Source organism: Oryx dammah, unplaced genomic scaffold (assembly GCF_014754425.2).
Source record: "Oryx dammah isolate SB20612 unplaced genomic scaffold, SCBI_Odam_1.1 HiC_scaffold_17, whole genome shotgun sequence".
Lineage (NCBI taxonomy): Eukaryota > Metazoa > Chordata > Mammalia > Artiodactyla > Bovidae > Oryx > Oryx dammah.
This window is the reverse complement of record NW_024070201.1, coordinates 54,985,103-55,005,876: the sequence shown is the minus strand read 5'-3', so window position 1 is coordinate 55,005,876 and position 20,774 is coordinate 54,985,103. Positions and strand designations below refer to the sequence as shown.

At 37.7% G+C, this 20,774-nt stretch overlaps 1 protein-coding gene across 1 annotated transcript in view; it reads right to left on the bottom strand.

The window, feature by feature from the left end:
• Window positions 1–20,774, bottom strand: part of ANO3 (anoctamin 3) — a 231,181-nt gene that overhangs the window by 34,571 nt on the left and 175,836 nt on the right. The window contains exons 17-19 of the mRNA XM_040258914.1: window positions 11,072–11,108; window positions 4,294–4,405; window positions 3,378–3,435 (exon numbers count right to left, since the gene is read on the bottom strand). Coding sequence (XP_040114848.1) covers window positions 3,378–3,435; window positions 4,294–4,405; window positions 11,072–11,108 — 207 coding nt within the window. The remainder of the gene's footprint in view (window positions 1–3,377; window positions 3,436–4,293; window positions 4,406–11,071; window positions 11,109–20,774) is intronic.

Here is a 20,774-nt window from a genome sequence, read left to right as displayed (position 1 = left end):
GAATTTAGGAAGATGGCAATGATGACCCTGTATGCAGGACAGCAAAAAAGACACAGATGTGTATAGCGGACTTCTGGACTCAGAGGGAGAGGGAGAGGGTGTGATGATTTGAGAGAATGCCATTGAAACATGTATAATAACATGTAAGAATCGAAATGCCAGTCTATGTCTGATGCAGGATATGACACGCTTGGGGCTGACGCGCGGGGATGACCCAGAGAGATGTTGTGGGGAGGGGGGTGGGAGGGGGGTTCATGTTTGGGAACGCATGTACACCTGTGGTGGATTCATGTCAATCTATGCCAAAACCAATACAGAATTGTAAAGTAAAAATTAAAAATAAATAAATAAATTAAAAAAAAAAAAAAAGCAGATGAGATTAAGAAAAGGTGGCAAGAATACATAGAAGAACTATATTTTAAAAAGTCTTAATGAACTGGATAACCATGATGGTGTGGTCACTCACCTAGAACCAGACATGCTGGAGTGTGAAGTCAAGTGGGCCTCAGGAAGAATTACTAAGAGCAAAGCTAATGGAGGTGATGGAATTCTAGACAAGCCATTCAAAATTCTAAAAGATGATGTTGTTAAAGTGCTGCACTCAATATGTCAGCAAATTTGGAAAATTCAGCAGTGGCCACAGGACTGGAAAAGGTCAGTTTTTATTCCAATCCCAAAGACAAGCAAAGACAAGGAATGCTTAAACTACTGTACAGTTGCATTCATTTCTCATGTTAGCAAGGTAATACTCAAAATCCTTCAAGCTAGGCTTCAGTAGTACATGAACTGAGAACTTCCAGATGTACAAGCTGGATCTAGAAAATGCATAGGAAGATCACCTGGAGAAGGAAATGGGAATCCACTCCGGTACTCTTGCCTGGAGAATTCCATGGACAGAGGAGCCTGGCAGGCTACAGTCCATGGGATTGCAAAGAGTCAGACACAACTTTGCAACTAACTTTCACTTTTCGCTTTTTTCATAGGAACCAGAGTTCAAATTGCCAAGATTCCATTGCATCACAGAGAAGGGAACCGAATTCCATAAAAGCATCTACTTCTGCTTCATTGACTACACTAAAGCCTGTTATCCACTATGTGGATCACAAAAAACTGGAAAAAATTTCAAGATCTGGGAATACCAGACCACCTTACCTGTCTCCTGAGAAACCTGTGTGCAGATCAAGAAGAAAAGTTAGAACTGGACATGGAACAATGGACTGGTTCAAAATTGGGAAAGGAATATGACAAAGCTGTACACTGTCACCCTATTTGTTTCACTTCTATAAAGATCCATCATTAGAAATTCTAGGCCACATGACTGAAAAGCTGGAATCAAGATTGTCGAGAGAAATACCAACAATCTCAGATATGCAGATGGTAACATTCTTATGGCAGAAAGTGAAGAGGAACTAGATAGCCTTTTGATAAAGCTGAAAGAGGAGAGTGAAAAAAGTTGGCTGAAAGCTCAGATTCAAAACCGAAGATCATGCATCTGGTCCCATCACTTCATGGCAAATATTATAGAAGGGGGAAAAGTGGAAACAGTGACAGATTTTATTTTCTTGGGCTCCAAAATCACCGTGGATGATGATTACAGCCATGAAATGAAAAGACACTTGCTCCTTGGAAGGAAAGCTATGACAAACCTAGATAGTATACTAAAAAGCAGAGACTCACTTTGCTGACAGAGGCCCAAAGAGTCAAAGCTATGGTTTTTCCAGTAGTCATGTAAGAACTGGACCATAAAGAAGGCTGAAGGCTGAAGAAAATTGATGGTTTTGAACTGTGATGCTAGAGAAGACACTTGAGAGTCCCTTGAGAGACTGTGAGGAGATCCAACCAGTCAATCCTAAAGGAAATCAACCATGACTATTCATTGGAAGGACTGATCCTAAAGCTAAAACTCCAATACTCTGGCCACCTGATGTGAAGAGCTGACTCACTGAAAAAGACCCAGACGCTGGGAAAGATTGAAGGCAAAAGGAGAAGGGGTAAACAGAAGATGAGAAGGTTAGATGGCATCACCAACTTAATGGACATGAATTTGAGCAAACTGTGGCAGATAGTGGAGGAAAGGGAAGTCTGGTATGTTGCAGTTCATATCGTTGCAAAGAGTCAGACACCACTTAGTGACTGAACAAAAACAATTAATGCTGCCATATGTTAAACTGAGTTTTACATTAGAATAATTTTTAAAATTTTGAATTATAAAAAATTTGACAATTAGTCTAAATAGATCCAGAAATTTTAAGATGTAGAATATTGATATAATAAACCTTACAATCTCATTTTGCTGAGTGAAAACTCATTTTATTAAATTTGTGGCTGCTAATTTTGGGGGATCTTAATTATACTTTACATGAAAATAAACTTCCAATGGGTCAGAGATAATATTTTTTAAAATAACAGTAGTTAAAAATATGTATAAACTTTAAAATTTCCCAATTTGACAACATATTTTTGTGATGAAACAAATTCCCCAAAACATTAATGACAATAATATTTTGATTAGAAAATGCTATATAGTTTTGTAAAAAATATATCAAAATAAAATTAAAAGATATACAAGAAAATGGGAAACATATCCCTAAAAAATTTGAAAGAACCTAATTTTATTTGTTTAAAAATTATTAAAACAGAAAAAACAGTTTGATGAAAATGAACAGGAATAACATACCTACAGAAATACAAATACAACAATATCAATTAAAGGAACTGAAATCAAGAGATATTCTGATATCCTTTGGATTATTGGTAAAAATGAAACTGTTTCACTTGGCAAATTCTGAAGTAAATTCATATACTATAGGTAGGAGCTGGCACTTGGGAGGACAGTTTGTCAGTCTCAGTGAAAATATACAACACTCTCACCCAGAATATAGAAATATTATTCCTGGACATTTTGTTTCCATACATACATAAATCAATAAAGAAATATAAGACTTTGAAGATATACCTATACAATTATAAATTGGTATTTCATGTAAGATTTCTTTTAGACTAAATTTTCCTTGCTTAGAAGGAAACCCAATATATTTAAAAGTTTGGAAATCAGTGCATAGATAATAATAATCCTCCAAAAGAAAAAAATCTACTGGAGCTAAATTTCTGGGCTTTGTGAATGGAAGAAATGGTTTTGATAGTATATTAAAGAGAGCTGAGGTCAGGATCTTGGGGTTTAACGTACACCTTCTTTTTTGGAAGACTTAGTTTCTTAGGAATCCCTAGATTTCCTGCTTTATCAAAAACATGTCTTCAGAACAGATGAACTTGCCTGTTTCACCTCCCCTTTCTCTCTCTTCCCACCCTCTTTTTTCCCCACAGTCATTGGCCCATATCCATGCCCATCCCACCCCCACCCTTACAAGGTTACTTACTTCCTCCAGTCTCCACCGGTTGAAAAGTTTATTGTACTTTCCTGGATGGCCAACAAATCTGTAAAAAGCCATTTTAATTCATTAGTGTTTAGGCGGGGCTGACTGAAGAACACTTACTAATGCATTACAACCAGTGCAAGTGTGGGTAGACGTAAGTGTTCTCCGGGGCAATTTGTACCCAAACAGTGACTTAGGCCATGCTTACACATCAAAGGACCTGACTTAAAAAGGAAAAATGATGTGTGAAGTCATTATCAACGGGTTGAGAAAGTGCAGACAAACCAACCAAATGAAATTTTCCACACTGACTTGTAGAGTTTTAATGTCTTTTTGACCTAGTAAATGACTATTAATAAAATGTGCTGAATTGTTTAGTTTAAAATTTTCTAGCTTCAGTATGTTTCCATGGCACTGGCTGGAGTGTTGAGCATACGGCAAACCAGAACAGGTAGCTTAATATGCTTCTTTTTTATATTTTGCAGCAAATTCAGGAAAAAAATATTACCATGATAGGTATAAGTGTCCACACTAAGGAAGTGTACTCTGGGCTTATACAAAACTTTTCTTATTTAACAAAATCATCACTAATGATTGGAGAATCATAATTCAACCCCAGCATGGCATAGAGGTCTTATGTATTTTATTGACGTATAGCTGATTTACAATGTTGTGTTAGTTTCAGTTGTACAGAAAAGTGATTCAATCATATGGCTTTACTTTTTTATTTCAACTTTAATTGGGAGTGGCAGCCAGAAGCACTATACTAAGTCTTGATTTGAAAAAGCATGTGAAGATTCATTGGGACAGTTTTTCAAGGCAGAGAACAAGAATTTGCCACCTCTGTTAACAAACTGGCAATAACACTGTTGACAGTCTCTGTCACTGTGCAAAGACAATGTGTATAAAGTTGACTTACCTCCCCAAAAAGAAAGCAATATAGAAGATAGAACTGTTCAAATTGACAAATTGGAAGAGGAACATCTTCAAAGCAAAGCTGTTTTCCCATTCAGATTCTGTTCGAGGATATTCTAAAAGGAACATAGAGTGTGCTTACACAGATGAAGTAAATGACAAGAAATATGGATACAGAATCAGAAGTCCTATGTTCAAAGTCTGGTTCAGTCATTTACTGAGTCTATAAGCCACTCAATGCCTCTGAGTTCTAGTGTCTGCATTTGTAAAAATAAGAGTGATAATATCTGTTCCACAGAATTGATGAAAAGATCCAATGAGATAATCTTTAGACATTTTCCACAACTACAAAAGTGTGATATCTGTTATTAAGACATAAGGATTTTCATGATTCTCTCTGCTCCTGTCATTTAGAGGTAACCATAAATATTAGATCAGTCTTTCACTCCAAATGTCTATTCTTAATTCAGAGACCTTAACTGTCTACAGAGTTCTTTAAAAAAGGAATATTTTGTATGCAGACTGAAGTGGATTAGTAAAGGAAAAGAGGGCTACATCAGTCAGAAAAGCTCAGTTCTTATCTCAGCCTTATACCTAATTTGCTGGTAACTTCAGGCAGCTGTCTTCATGTATTTTGCAATCAGTTTTATAATCTGTGTGCAGGGACTTCCCTGGTGGCTCAGACAGTAAAGCGTCTGTCTACAATGCGGGAGACCAGGGTTCAATCCCTGGTTTGGGAAGATACCCTGGAGAAGGAAATGGCAATCCACTCCAGTACTATTGCCTGGAAAATCCCATGGACAGAGGAGCCCTGGTAGGGTACAGTCCATGGGGTCGCAAAGAGTTGGACACAGCTGAGCAAATTCACTTTTACTTTCACTTTATAATCTGTGATTTGAGGAATTTAGATAAGATGATTTTAAGAACTCTGTCAACTTACACCTTAGGGCTCTGACTTCTCAAAATAAAGCAAACAAAAGATAACAAAATAAAGCAACATCTTCATAAAACTAGATGAAGATGGCAGAACATAACTCAGCCTCAGCTCCCACTGGATATCCAAATAAGGGATAGAAAATAAATATGCAAATCTAATGTATATATTCTAATGTAACTGAAAATTCAAGAAAGATAGAACTTAGATGTGCTCTGACTTAAAAGAAAAGATAGGCCAAACTGTATGCATGAGCAAAGCACAGAATAAAGAGGAAACTTTATCCTGGGGAACTCCAGAATAGGTCTTGGGGAATGCCAAGCCCAAAGCAGACAAGTGTCAGAAACAGGAAGGATCTGTGGGGCATCCACAAGAGTGACTGGTTGACGGGCAGAAGGGAGAGCTGTCAGGAGCCAACATTTCTGCATGGTTATGTTTTCACTGTTGTTTCCTTCTAAATAGTTTGTAAATTAAGCACAGAAAACTTATTGAGAAATGAGACTGTGGGTTTAAAAAAAATCCCCTGTGTAAGATTATTTTGGGTCTCCATTTCTAATTTTGGAGAAAACTTTAGAGAAGGAAATGGCAACCCACTCCGGTATTCTTGCCTGGAAAATCCCATAGACGGAGGAGCCTGGTAGGCTACAACCCATGGAGTCGTGAAGAGTCAGACACGACTGAGCGACTTCACTTCACTTCACTTCTAATTTTACTGCTTCATGATCCACAAATGTGTCCTGTGTGATTTCTGCCTTGGGACAAAAAAAGTTGCAATTTCATTGTGGCCAAATTACACGTATAAGTTTTGTCAGTGTATCAAGTGTCTCAAAAGAATATTCACTTTTTTCTTGAGCATACAGCTTATATACGTTTAAAGGAAGCCTGCTAGTTATGATATTCAAATACTTTATCAGTTCAGTTCAGTTCAGTCACTCAGTTGTGCCCAACTCCTTGCAACCCCATGAACTGCAGCATGCCAGGCCTCCCTGTCCATCACCAACTCCTGGAGTCCACCCAAACCCACGTCCATTGAGTTGGTGATGCCACCCAACAATCTCATCCTCTGTCTTCCCCTTCTCCTCCTGCCCTCAATCTTTCCCAACATCAGGATTTTTTTCAAATGAGTCAGCTCTTCGCATCAGGTGGCCAAAGTATTGGAGTTTCAGCTTCAACATCAGTCCTTCCAATGAACACTCAGGACTGATCTCTTTTAGGATGGACTGGTTGGATTTCCTTGCAGTCCAAGGGACTCTCAAGAGTCTTCTCCAACACCACAGTTCAAAAGCACCAATTATTCAGTGCTCAGCTTTCTTTACATATAGTCCAACTCTCACATCCATACATGACCACTGGAAAAACCATAGCCTTGACTAGATGGGCCTTTGTTGGCAAAGTAATGTCTCTGCTTTTTAATATGCTGTCTAAGTTGGTCATAACTTTCCTTCCAGAGAGTAAGCATCTTTTAATTTCATGGCTGCATTCACCATCTCCAGTGATTTTGGAGCCCAGAAAAATAAAGTCAGCCACTTTTTCCACTGTTTCCCCATCTATTTGCCATGAAATGATAGGACCAGATGCCATGATCTTAGTTTCCTGAATGTTGAGCTTTAAGCCAACTTTTTCACTCTCCTCTTTCACTTTCATCAAGAGGCTTTTTAGTTCTTCTTCACTTTCTGCCATAAGGGTGGTGTCATCTGCATATCTGAGGTTATTGATATTTCTCCTGGCAATCTTGATTCCAGCTTGTGCTTCCTCCAGCCCAGAATTTCTCATAATGTACTCTGCATATAAGTTAAATAAGCAGGGTGACAATATACAGCCATGAAATTTAAAGACGCTTACTCCTTGGAAGAAAAGTTATGATCAACCTGGATAGCATATTGAAAAGCAGAGATATTACTTTGCCAATAAAGGTCCATTTAGTCAAGGCTATAGTTTTTCCAGTGGTCACGTATGGATAGGAGAGTTGGACTGTGAAGAAGGCTGAGCGCCGAAGAATTGATGCTTTTGAACTGTGGTGTTGGAGAAGACTCTTGAGAGTCCCTTGGACTGCAAGGAGATCCAACCAGTCCATTCTGAAGGAGATCAGCCCTGGGTGCTCTTTGGAAGGAATGATGCTAAAGGTGAAACTCAAGCACTTTGGGCACCTCATGCGAAGAGTTAACTCATTGGAAAAGACTGATGCTGGGAGGGATTGGGGGCAGGAGGAGAAGGGGACGACAGAGGATGAGATGGCTGGATGGCATCACCGACTCGATGGATGTGAGTTTGAGTGAACTCTGGGAGATGGTGATGGACAGGGAGGCCTGGTGTGCTGTGATTCTTGGGACTGCAAAGAGTTGGACACGACTGAGTGACTGAACTGAACTGAATATACAGCCTTGACATACTCTTTTTCCTATATGGAACCAGCCTGTTGTCCCATGTCCAGTTCTAACTGTTGCTTCCTGACCTGCATATAGGTTTCTCAAGAGGCAGGTCAGGTGGTCTGGTATGCCCATCTCTTTTAGAATTTTCCACAGTTTATTGTGATCCACACAGTCAAAGGCTTTGGCATAGCCAATAAAACAGAAATAGATGTTTTTCTGGAGCTCTCTTGCTTTTTTGATGATCCAGCGGATGTTGGCAATTTGATCTCTGCTTTCTCTACCTTTTCTAAAACCAGCTTGAACATCTGGAAGCTCATGGTTCACATATTTCTGAAACCTGGCTTGGAGAATTTTGAGCATTACTTTGCTAGCGTGTGAGATGAGCGCAGTTGTGCAGTAGTTTGAGCATTCTTTGGCATTGCCTTTCTTTGAGATTGGAATGAAAACTGACCTTTTCCAGTCCTGTATATTTTGGCTTATATTTTGAGCATTTATTTGTCAATTTATTTGTGTATTTCTATTATATTTTGCTTTCTATGCTTTGAAGGTTGGTGGAAAAGTGTATAGAAATTGACTATTATACTGACCCGGTAGGTTGTTTATCAGTATAAAGTCTCTCTCTTTCCCTCTCAAATATATATTAAATTCTAGTTTGCCTAATATAAGTATGATGACATCTGATTTTATTGTTGCTGTTCCCTTGACATAGATACTTTTATTCCTGAATTGAGCTCTGACAAAATAAAAGTTCTTTTCACCAGTTGACCTAATTTGCTTCTTGGAATCCCAGTTTATCTTTATAGATAATCAATACTACAGATAAATCATTGTTCATTATTATAGATACTTCATTATTTGAAACAACTGACAACCATTCTGATCTAATTCTTAACAGCTGAAAAGCTAGGCTGAAAAAAGTATCACTTTGGATCAAATATTATATATTCTCTTTAAAAAACCTCAATGTGACAGAATTGAAGCTTTGATTTTTGTGTATTTATGATATTTTAAAATAAAATATTTGGGCAAAAAAGAAATCAAGAAACAAAGTCTTAAAAGTATTTTATATAATTAGAAAGTTAAACCTAATTTCTAATTTGAAGCACAAATTTGCAAGCCTAAATTTATATAGAATTTAATATCATATATATTGCATACATATTATTTTTATATATACATGCAATGACATTACATTTCTTTAAACAAAATATCAATATTTTATTAATTTAAATTTATAAAGCTCATTATTAATTGACAGCTATGAGTCTACAGGCATTATGGTATGAGTTATAGATGGAAAAATCAAATATCAAGTGAAAACTGACATTCTTGGCTATTAGCATATTCTGCTTCTATAATTAATATTATGGTTCCCCCAAATTACTTGCTTAGGTTTGCTTTCATCTTGGGCATAAAATACTTTACAAGCAAATAAATATAAGGAATCAGAGCTAGAAGAAAGCCTTGGGATATCTAGTTCAAGTGTTTTATTACTCAACTGAAGAAACTATAGCTCAGAGTGTTTAAAGAAAAATGTAAAAGATCATTCCCATTTATGGGGCACTTGTCATATGTCAGGCAGCTAACCTACAATGACAGTGAAACAGGAACTATTCCCATTCTCATTTTACCAATGAAGAAACTGAGACTCAGAAAAAGAAAGAAAAGGAGATGGAGCAGAGAGAAGAAGAGGAGATGAAAGAATGGAAAGAAGAAAAAACTTGCTCACAGTCATGTAATTTCCACGTGACCATATCAGCCAGACTATGAACTAGGGGCTAGTTCTTCCCCTTATACATTGTCTCTTCTCATGTTACTTGCATTTGTAAATACATTGTAAGGCAAGCAACACATCCTAATGGAGTGATACAGTTACTCCACCACAGTCAGTGGAGTCTGTCACATCTGAGTTTAAATTTTACCCACTAACTTAATTGGGCTTCCCTGGAGGCTCAGTGGTAAAGAATGCACCTGCAAGGCAGGAGACACAGGAGACGCAAGTTTGATCCCTGGGTTGGGAAGATCAACGAGGGATTTAACCAAGATCCTAGGGGAGGGCATGGCAACCTACTCCAGAATTCTTGTCTGGAGAATCCCATGGACAGAGGAGCCTGGTCGGCTACAGTCCATAGGGTTGCAGCGTGAGACATGACTGAAGCAACTTTGCATGCATGCAACTTAATTACCTTGATTTTCTTATCGATAAACTTGCGATACTACTGTCACAGAATTGTGATGTAAAACAAAATAGTAAAGGAGGAGAGTCTAGCTGAGCTCAGTGCCTTGGCTCTGTTGAGTTCTCAAATAATAAAAGATCGCTGCTCAAACAACTCTGCAATAAAAATTTTGTACCCAAATTGGGGGACCAAAACTTAAGTTTGAGGATAGAAATAAAGGTATTTTCTGACATGCAAGGTTTTGAGATGTTTACTTTCCAGGGAGCAAAATAAGAAATTAAAACAGAAGAAACAAAGGATCCAAAAAGTATTGTCCAACTGAAAAAATTAAAAGTGAAGGAATTACCACAGTGCTGGTCAAAGCAGTGTATGCAGATGAACACAAGCCCAGAGGGTAACCTATTGAGACTGGAGTAGACAGGGAGGATACCTCTCGGAAGAAAGGGGGTACTTAATGTTTTTAACATATTTAGAGAGAATTTAGAGTTACGGCAGGAAGTTCGGGATAAATCAAGGCAAGTATGTGTAGACAAGCAAAAAAATGTTATTATTAGCTTCACGAAAATATAAAGGTCTTATAAGAAAGAAAGCAACCACAGTACACGTCATGCCTTAGATATGAGAATAGTTCTGTAGATACATGATGTGAACACCAATTATTCATTAGGCTAACGCTGCTTTGGAAGGAGGAGAATTAGCAGTCTGCTTTTACCTAGAGATGGATGGGGAAGTGCGAGGGAGCAGGACACTGTGGGAATAAAGTACAAAGCTCCTGTCTTTTATTATGGGAAGGCAATCACTTCCCAAAGCTGGAAAACTCAAGAATGGCAGTAGTAGCATGCAATTTAGAAATAGGGTAGAAAAGAACAGAAAACAATGATTAAACTCCTAGAAAGCACTACCTCAGGGATATGGAAAACAAGAATGAGCAATGTGGCAAAGAGCTGGTATTTATTATAAATCTCTTAATACTCTTTTGCCTTTTAAGTTGTGTACATGTAATATGACACTGTGATAAAATAAATGTTGCAGGGAAAATCCCAAAGAACTGAAAAGGTAGGGGGGAAAGCAATCCCAAGTAGGCAGAACTAGGTTTGTTAATTTCTACTAAGATTTTGTAACTGTATACATTGCTTCTCTATAGTTATATGATGAATTCCAACTTCCTAGTCCCTTCTTTCATTTTACTGACAATTATCTAACTAAAGTTGATATAAAAAATGCTAAAGTATGTAAAGAAACCGTAGACTGATGCCCATGTTATTTTCTTATTAAGGAGTGAAGTAAGAAAAGTGGACTTACCTAAATTAGTGAGAAGGTAAGCAATTTTTTCATAAGCCTGTAATAAGAGAAAGCAGTTAATGTTATTTTCTTTTTTAAAATACTGTTATTTAGACTATTCAATGAAACATCTAAAGCTATAACTTCTTTCAGTTAAGAAGAAGCATGTTTTAAATCTTACTATGTGGTGCTTTATATACATGAACACACAAAATGTAATAAAAACCTGTTGTAAATGGGGCTATATACAGACATGATTTCTGCAATAACCTTTCTGCTAGCTGTCTTTATTTTCGCTTTATAAATCAAACAGAAGAGACCTGTATATACCCCAAAGACTTGCAGCTAGTTCATGTCTGACCTAGGATTTGATAACCAAATTATATTTTCTTTTTTCCTACACTGGAAGGTTTAGTGGAACTATGTCTTCTTTACTACTGATAAACAATTTTCCTAACTATGACAAAGACAGTGAACAAAGTTGCATTCCCAAACAACAAAGTTGTTTGGTGGTTATTTAAAACAAGATTCACTTTGTTTCCCAAAACAAAGTTGGTTTGATGGTTATTTAAAACAAGATTCACTAGTCAACTCTGTTGAATCTGTAGTTACATGAACATTTTAATAACATTTTTTTATATTTTGTCACCTTCTCCTTATCTCACCTTACTCTGTCCACAGCTCATACAGACTCAAGGAAACAAAACATATTTTACAATATTACAAGTAAATACAGCTGGAAGCATATATTTACTACAGATAGAAGGGTGATATATGTGTGCATGTAAATATAATTATATAACTCCAAAATTAAACATCATTCTTTAGACTATAAATTCAAATAACCCTGCCTATCAGCATGCAAAATCAAAAAGGTATATGGACACATTAAAACTTGTTCACCTTCCCTGACTGCTCGTTCAATAGAACTAATGTGATTATTCATCTTAACCATGATTCAGTCCATCTCTTCCTAAGATCTGAAGCAGTGTCTTCAAACAGAAAGATTATATTGAGTACAAAAGTTTCATTCTACTCCTGGTGCAGTTTTTTAAAAAAAACTATACACACAAATTATCATTTTCAAATTTTAGAATTAGATAAGTTTGAATTTGTGAGCACAAAAGTTTTCCTGACTTTATTCCTTTCCATGCCCCATTTATCAACTAAGATGATTAGAGAAGGGTCTCCAAAGAGTATGATAAGACAGCCTTATCAATCAGCAAATAGTCCATGAGTAGCTACTGTGCTTCAAGCACTGAATTAAGTGCCCTCATAGGGGCTGAGAAAATTTTACTTAAGTAACTGCCATTTAGAGTATCTGGCTGGTGCCAAACAGTGTTTTCCAATGGGCTGCACAGAAAGTTCATTCAGGTTTTTCTGTAAGATATTACGGAAACTGGAATGAACTTTTAGTCCAACCAAATGTATACTATTTATGTTTGTCCTTACAAAAATATTATCAAATAGATGTTATGATTGTATGGAACAGGAAACTGAAGTTTAGAATGTTAAGTACCTAGCCTGAGATAATACTTCTAAGCAAGAAGCAAAGTCAGTATTTGGTATAAAGGCTCTCTTGTATCATCTACGCTATACCTTGTCTCATAAACAATTTCATATTTTGTCTTAGCACTTAGCCCATAGGCCAGGATGGCAATATTTACAGCTGATGCCCCAAGGGACTATAATAATCTAATAACCTATGAAGGAATTTTACCAGTCAGAAAAGATGCTGTGCCACCCCTGGAAATACCATTTTTGGAAGGGTATTTAGAGCAGTGGAGAGCCTATACCATCCAAGGCCCAAATGCTACAGCCTATTGGCACCATCATGATGATAAACTACAATACAGTCCTTGCAGTGTGACTCATTAACTCACCCACAAAGTGTACAAAGAAACCATAATTTAAATATAACCAACTAGATGGTATATGACAGCAACCTTGACAAGGGAAATTGTGTGTGTGTGTGTGTGTGTGTGTGTGTGTGTGTGTGGTGGAATGGAGATATAATTGAGGGAGGAGAAACTAAAGAGATTCAGGGTCAATTGTTCTGCTTACTACATTATATACAGGTAGTGAATGTATGGGGGCTTCCCAGGTGTTGTGGTGGTAAAGAATCCACCTGCTAATACAGGAGAAGCAAAAGACACCTCCAGGGTTCAAACTCTAGGTCAGGAAGATCCCCTGGAGTAGGAAATAGCAACCCACTCCAGTATTCTTGCCAGGGAAATCCCATGGACAAGGAGCCTAGCGGGCTACAATCCATGGGGTCACAAAGAGTTGGACAGGAAGAATTCATGAAAGAGTGTATGTATACATTATATGAATCTGCATCATTATACATATATATAGATATGCAATATATGTGTGTCTTTAAAATACATATATAAATAAAATACATTTTTAAAATATATGAAATACCATATAGTGAACCCAAGCTTTTAAAAATCATTCACGAGTCCATTTCAGTAAGCCAATATTCTCTTAGTTATGTGCTGCTGCTGCAGTCATGGCCGACTGTGCAACCCCAGAGACGGCAGCCCACCAGGCTCCCCCATCCCTGGGATTCTCCAGGCAAGAACACTGGAGTGGGTTACCACTTCCTTCTCCAATGCATGCAAGTGAAAAGTGAAAGTGAAGTCACTCAGTCATGTCCAACTCTTCGCGACCTCATGGACTGCAGCCTACCAGGCTCCTCCGCCCATAGGATTTTCCAGGCAAGAGCACTGGAGTGGGGGGCCATTGCCTTCTCTGCTTAGTCATGTACATTGGGTTAAAAATATTTATTAGAAATTTCTAATGAGTCAGGTACTATCCAGGGAACCAAATAACAGTGAATCAAATATAGTCTCTACCATTATGGAATTTAAATTTTGGTTCTCAGAGACATATGACAAAGAAATATGTACTTGGCCAGGAGATGCCAAGTACTAAGAGGAGAGATGAAGCAGGCTGATGGGTAGAGAGCAGAAGAGTGCTATGTAGAGGCTGGTCAGGGAAACCTCTAAGAGAGGGAGATGTCTGAGCAGAGAGCTACTTGGAGTAAGGGAGCCAAACAGAGATGGGGCTAAATATCTGGGAGACATGGAAACAGTGAGTGCAAATGCCTGAGCCTGCCATGCACTTGGCGTGTCTCCTGAAGGTGGAGGAATTAGAGTGATGGGGTGGAGGTACAAAGGAAGTAACAGATGAATCAGAGAGATCTCGGAGGGAAATACTTTTTTGGTGTCTCATAGGCTGTGGTGAGGACTTCAGAATGCATTCTGAGCTGAAAAAGTCATCATCCCCCCAAATAATGCTTTGCTTTGGGGTGTCATGAGAAATCAATTGGGAAAAAAGTGGCAAAGGCATTTGCTATGAAGGGGCAAAATTCAGGAGTTCTACATTTGCTTTCATGCTCTTCATCTCCAAGTCAGATGCTCACAATCTAATTTTCATTGTAAAAAGGAGCTCCAAATGGACAAATGCAGAATCAAAAAGAGTCTTCACTTTTCTAGGAATTCTCCTTTTTGAATTTCTAGAAATTGTTGACATACACAGGAACAAACTAAACAAATACATTTTAAAAAGCCAATCTTCTTAAGAGTCATTTGTCATTGCTTCCTTCTGAGGTCAAGACGTGTGGTCCAACACTTTGATCCACCCTATTTCATAATAACCTTTTTGCATTGTAAATATCAGTTAAGGAAACTTGGGTACATTTTGAGGTCTTTGGAGATCAGGCCCATGGAAGAAACATAGGAATGCATGCTCTGGACTCTAGAGACAGAAGGGGATTAATATGTGGAAGAGTCCAATACTACAAAGCTACAGTCATCAAGACAATATGGTACTGGCACAGAAACAGAAATATAGACCAATGGAACAAGATAGAGAGCCCAGAGATAAAACCCACACCCTATGGGTAACTTATTTTTGACAAAGGAGGCAAAAATATACAATGGGACAAAGATAAGCCTCTTCAATAAGCGGTGCTGGGGAAAATGGACAGCTATGTGCAAAAGAATGAAATTAGAACACTTACTAATGCCATACACAAGGATAAAGTCAAAATGAATTAAAAACCTACTTTTAAGATCAGAAACTATAAAACTCTTAGAAGAAAACACAGGCAGAATGCTCAATGATATAAATCAAAGCAAGATCTTCTATGACCCACCTCCTAGAGTAATAGAAATAAGAACAAAAATAAATAAGTGGGACCTAATTAAACTTAAAGCTTTTGCACAGCAAAGGAAACTACAAACAAGGTGAAAAGATAACCCTCAGAATGGGAGAAAATAATAGCAAAGGAAACAGTTGATAAATAATTAAGCAGCTCATACAACCCAATATCAGAAAAACAGATAACCCAATCAAAAAGTGGGAAAAAGACCTACGCAGACATTTCTCCAAAGAAGACATACAGATGGCTAACAAACTCATGAAAAGATGCTCAACATCTCTCATTATCAGAGAACTGCAAATCAAAACTACAATAAGATACCACCTCACACCAGTCAGAATGGCCCTCATCAAAAAGTCTACAAACAATAAATGATGAAGAGGGTGTGGAGAAAAGAGAACCCTCTTGCACTGCTGGTGGGAAAGTAAATTGATACAGCCACTATGGAAGACAGTATGGAGAGTCCTTAAAAAACTAGGAATAAAACCACCATATGACCCAGCAATCCAACTCCTGGGCACATACCCTGAGGAAAGCAAAATTGAAAAAGATACATGTATCTCAATGTTCAATGCAGCCTTATTTACAATAGCTAGAACATGGAAGCAAACTAGATGTCCACTGACAGATGAATGGATAAATAAGCAGTGGTATATATATACAATGGAATATTCAGTTCAGTTCAGTCGCTCAGTCCTGTCCGACTCTTTGCGATCCCATGAACCGCAGCACGCCAGGCCTCCCTGTCCATCACCATCTCCCGGAGTTCACTCAGACTCACGCCCATTGAGTCCATGATGCCATCCAGCCATCTCACCCTCGGTCGTCCCCTTCTCCTCCTGCCCCCAATCCCTCCCAGCATCAGAATCTTTTCCAATGAGTCAACTCTTCGCATGAGGTGGCCAAAGTACTGGAGCTTCAGCTTTAGCATCATTCCTTCCAAAGAACACCCAGGGCTGATCTCCTTCAGAATGGACTGGTTGGATCTCCTTGCAGTCCAAGGGACTCTCAAGAGTCTTCTCCAACACCACAGTTCAAAAGCATCAATTCTTCGGCGCTCAGCCTTCTTCACAATCCAACTCTCAATATTACTCAGTCATAAAAAGGAATGGATGTTAGTCAGTTCTAATGAGATGGATGAACCTAGAGCCTACTAGATAAGAGTGAAGTCAGGAAGAGAAATATAAATATCATATACTGACGCATATATATGGAATCTAGAAAGATGCTACTGATGAATTTATTTTCAGGGCAGCAATGGAGAAACAGACAGAGAACAGACCTACAGACATGGGGGGAGATGGAAGGGAGGTTCAGGACGGAGTGGACATGGGTGTAGCCATGGCTGATTCTTGATGTATGACAGAAAACCACAAAATTCTGTAAAGCAAATATCCTTCAGTCAAAAATATAAAGTGGCAAAATATAAATAAATAATGTGGATGAGTCCAGAACGAGCATGGAGTACTTACAACAGCCCAGTATATTCAAAGGTTTTCTTTTTTTTTTTTTTTTTTTTGGTTAAAGCATGCTCTATGCATGGCACATGGATTCTAAAATGAGAGGAGGAATATCAAAAGGAATTTATCCTTTTATTGGCAATGCTGAAATAGTTTAATTGGCCTAATTCCAGCTATTTCAAATGGTAAGAGTACTTCTGCTGTGATGTTTCTATTTTTTTCTTCAAAATTATGCATTAATCATGAGACCAGACAGCTGTCCCGCTATTGCAAACTATTCTTAAATTAATTAAGAATTAATTAATTAAGAATTAAGATAAATTAAGAATTAAGAATCTTGTTGTCAAGCAACAAGAACATACATTTTTAAAATAACTGCATTTTAAATTTTTATTAAAAACTTTTTTGAAATATTTCCTAATGATGGCTAAGCATGCTATTTATGGTATCTTCAATAGCATATTTTCAGGGTCAGTAAAATAAAGAAGAAAGTGGATGATGGGATTTATAAAAAGAAAGTCCTGGTTTTAAATTCTGGCTTTGAAGTATTTTAGCTGTCCTCCTGGTAAAAGATGTTAAAAATAATAACTTGAAATTTTAGCTACTGTTAAATTATTTGTAATCTGTATTTGGAATATGTGATTTCTGATCTTGGCTGTGTATCAAAATTACCTTATATCCGTTAAATCACTGATTTTGTAATTATGGGTTATGTTTTGTTTTAAATACAGACTTCATAGTCCTATAAAGAAGATTCCGAATGAGACTCAGGGATCTGTAGTTTTTCAAAAGTGTTTCAGGTGATTTGATGAATAAAAAACAGGAAACAATACTTTAAGTTACTTTTCTGATCTGTGAAATGGGCTGTCATCAAATTTTTATTTTCTTGACCCATATCTCACTCCCTAATTGAACATTACTTTAGGAATGGCTTGACCCACCTATTTTAAAAGCTTAGAGAATCTGTATACTTTGATTATTAATTTGAATGAAAATAACAAGGGCAGAAAACCTGAAAGACACTGAAAATATAATTCTAATAACAAAAATAATTTTGAGCACATGTGATATTCAAAATGCTAGGATATTTGAAAAATAAAATATTTCAAATGTCTTCAAAAATATATTCTAAATGTCTTTTAGTCATTCGGCAAGACCTGGAGTACAAACACAAGGAAGCTACAGACCCAGTTCTTGAGGAGTTGATACCCTGATATTGGGAGAAAAGGCATGTCCCAAGCACTGTAACAGAAGAATAGTTACAAAAGGGATTGTTTAATTCTACCAGGAGAATCTGATAAAAATGGAGAATAGACCTGCCCAAGTACCTATGAGAAGAGACACAAAGAAGAGATTATTTCACATATGGAACTGAGAAATATTTTAAGAAGGAAGTGATCCTTAACTGGAATTTTCAAAGATGAAGAGATATTCTCCAAGGAGATAAAAGGAAATAAAGGCCAATAGAGGAAGCACTGTGAACCAGGAAATGGGTGTGAAATAGCAGAATGCCAGGCAGCAAGCACAAGTGAGTCAGTAGGCTGCAGTGCAGAGTGTGATAGACAGCGAGGGGACAGGACACACCACCAAATGAGGAGAGAAGGGAAAACCGACTTTAATAATGGAAACCCTCCTTGCCATTGATATCGGAGGCAGTGGGAACCTGTTAGACAGATTCGAGTACAAAATTACAATGATCAAATTTGCAATTTAGAAAGGCGATCTTAGCAGTGGAGTGAAAGGGAGATGGGAAGAGGTGAAAATACAGACAGGAAGACTAATCAGTTAGAAGGCTGTGGCAACAGTCCAAGTTAAAAATGATAAGTAGCTGGCTGAACTAAGGAAGCAGAAGTGAGCCTGAGGAGCAGGGAATGAATAGGAGAGATGTTATGGAAGCACAATTCTCGTTAGTCACTGATATGATGGAGACAAAAGTAGTGCGTGAATAATGACTTAAGGCTTCAGTCTGTGTATATCAAATATGAAAAGCTCCAATTTTGGCTGATTTAAACTATTTTCCATGCACTTATTTTGTAATTTCAGGTATATGACTTATAGCCAAAAAACATATTAGATTTAATAGAGTATTTTGACCGAGTCCAAATCCCTCATTTGGGGAATATAGTTTCACAAAGTCAAGTTATTAAGGAACAAAAAGTACATTTCCATGAGCTATATATTTAGTGTGGGTCTGAAAATAGCAAAAGGTAGCATTTAGTATTCCAGGTGAATCCTTTTGGTGGTATTTTTTTTAAAGGGTTTGATATGTTGATATCAATTGATATTCATCTATCCTTACTTGATTAAGCTTTTAAATTAATCCTGTGTGTTCAGGTGTTTGATAGGACTGTTTGATAATCTGTGGAATGCCTGAACATCCTGAGAAGGAAGGAAATGCATAAATTCAGAAGGAATTTTTTATATGGATTGAATCTGAGAAATGTAACATTCCCTTCACTTTTGTTGAGTAGACTGCATAGTTCTTCAGTTCAGTCGCTCAGTTGTTTCTGACTCTGCGACCCCATGGACTGCAGCATGCCAGGCGTCCCTGTCCATCACCACCTCCTGGAGCTTGCTCAGACTCATGTCCATCGAGTCAGTAATGCCATCCAATTATCTCATCCTCTGTCACATAGTTCTTGCCTGATGCTAAATCCATTTTAAAATTTTCTCCTGAGTTAGTTGCAAGGGCAAAGGACAAGTTGTATGGCCTATTTCACTTCCAAGAATCCCTATCTTTATGCCAAATGTTCAACAAGTAGAAATAAACTTTTAAAAAAGAAAAGTCAGCTGTTTTTCACCTGCGAACTATGGATGCTTGTTTCTTAGCTCTAGGCATTTACGTGGACTTTTGTATTTAAAGAAGTAGAGCTAGTGGGAGCCTGGTGGGCTACAGTCCACTGGATACAACTGAGCCCACGCATGCACACACACACACACACACACACACACAGAGTGGGATTTTAAGGATCTCAAAGGATGGTTTTCATAATAAAAAGAGTACTATCTTCACCTGTCTCTAGAGATCTTTTTTTATATGTAAAATGCAAGTACTTTGGAAGAGAGAATACATTAAACCTCATCAAAAATATAAACTTAGTGAGAAGAAGCTGTGTCTGAACCTATGAGAGGAGTGTATGGTGGAGGGTTAATTGTGATTCTCAGAAAGGAGTGGTCACTGAGGAGAGAAACTGGAGCGGGTGTAGAATCAGAGATCAAAGGACTGGGGATTGAGAATCACCTGGAATAATACAAAACTAGAGTGTGGTACATCACTGGAAACTGTCATCAAATTTCAGTTTTTTGCAATATTACTGATAACAGGAAGAATGCCAAAGAATGCTCAAACTACTGCACAATTGCACTCATCTCACACGCTAGTAAATGCTTAAAATTCTCCAAGCCAAGCTTCAGCAATATGTGAACCGTGAACTTCCAGATGTTTGAGCTGGTTTTAGAAAAAGCAGAGGAGCCAGAGATCAAATTGCCAAAATCGGCTGAATCATTGAAAAAGCAAGAGAGTTCCAGAAAATCATCTATTTCTGCTTGATTGACTATGCCAAAGCCTTTGACTGTGTGGATCACAATAAACTGGAAAATTCTGAAAGAGATGGGAATACCAGACCACCTGACCTGCCTCTAGAGAAACCTGTATGCAGGTCAGAAAGCAACAGTTAGAACTGGACATGGAACAACAGACTGGTTCCAAATAGGAAAAGGAGTACATCAAGGCTGTACATTGTCACCCTGCTTATTTAACTTATATGCAGAGTACATCATGAGAAACGCTGGGCTGGGGGAAGCACAAGCTGGAATCAAGATTGCCAGGAGAAATATCAATAACCTCAGATAGGCAGATAACACCACCCTTATGGCAGAAAGTGAAGAACTAAAGAGCCTCCTGATGAAAGTGAAAGAGGAGAGTGAAAAAGTTGGCTTAAAGCTCAACATTCAGAAAACAAAGATCATGGCATCCAGTCCTATCATTTCATGGCAAATAGATGGGGAAACAGTGGAAACAGTGGCTGACTTTATTTTTCTGAGCTCCAAAATCACTGGAGATGGTGAATGCAGCCATGAAATTAAAAGACGC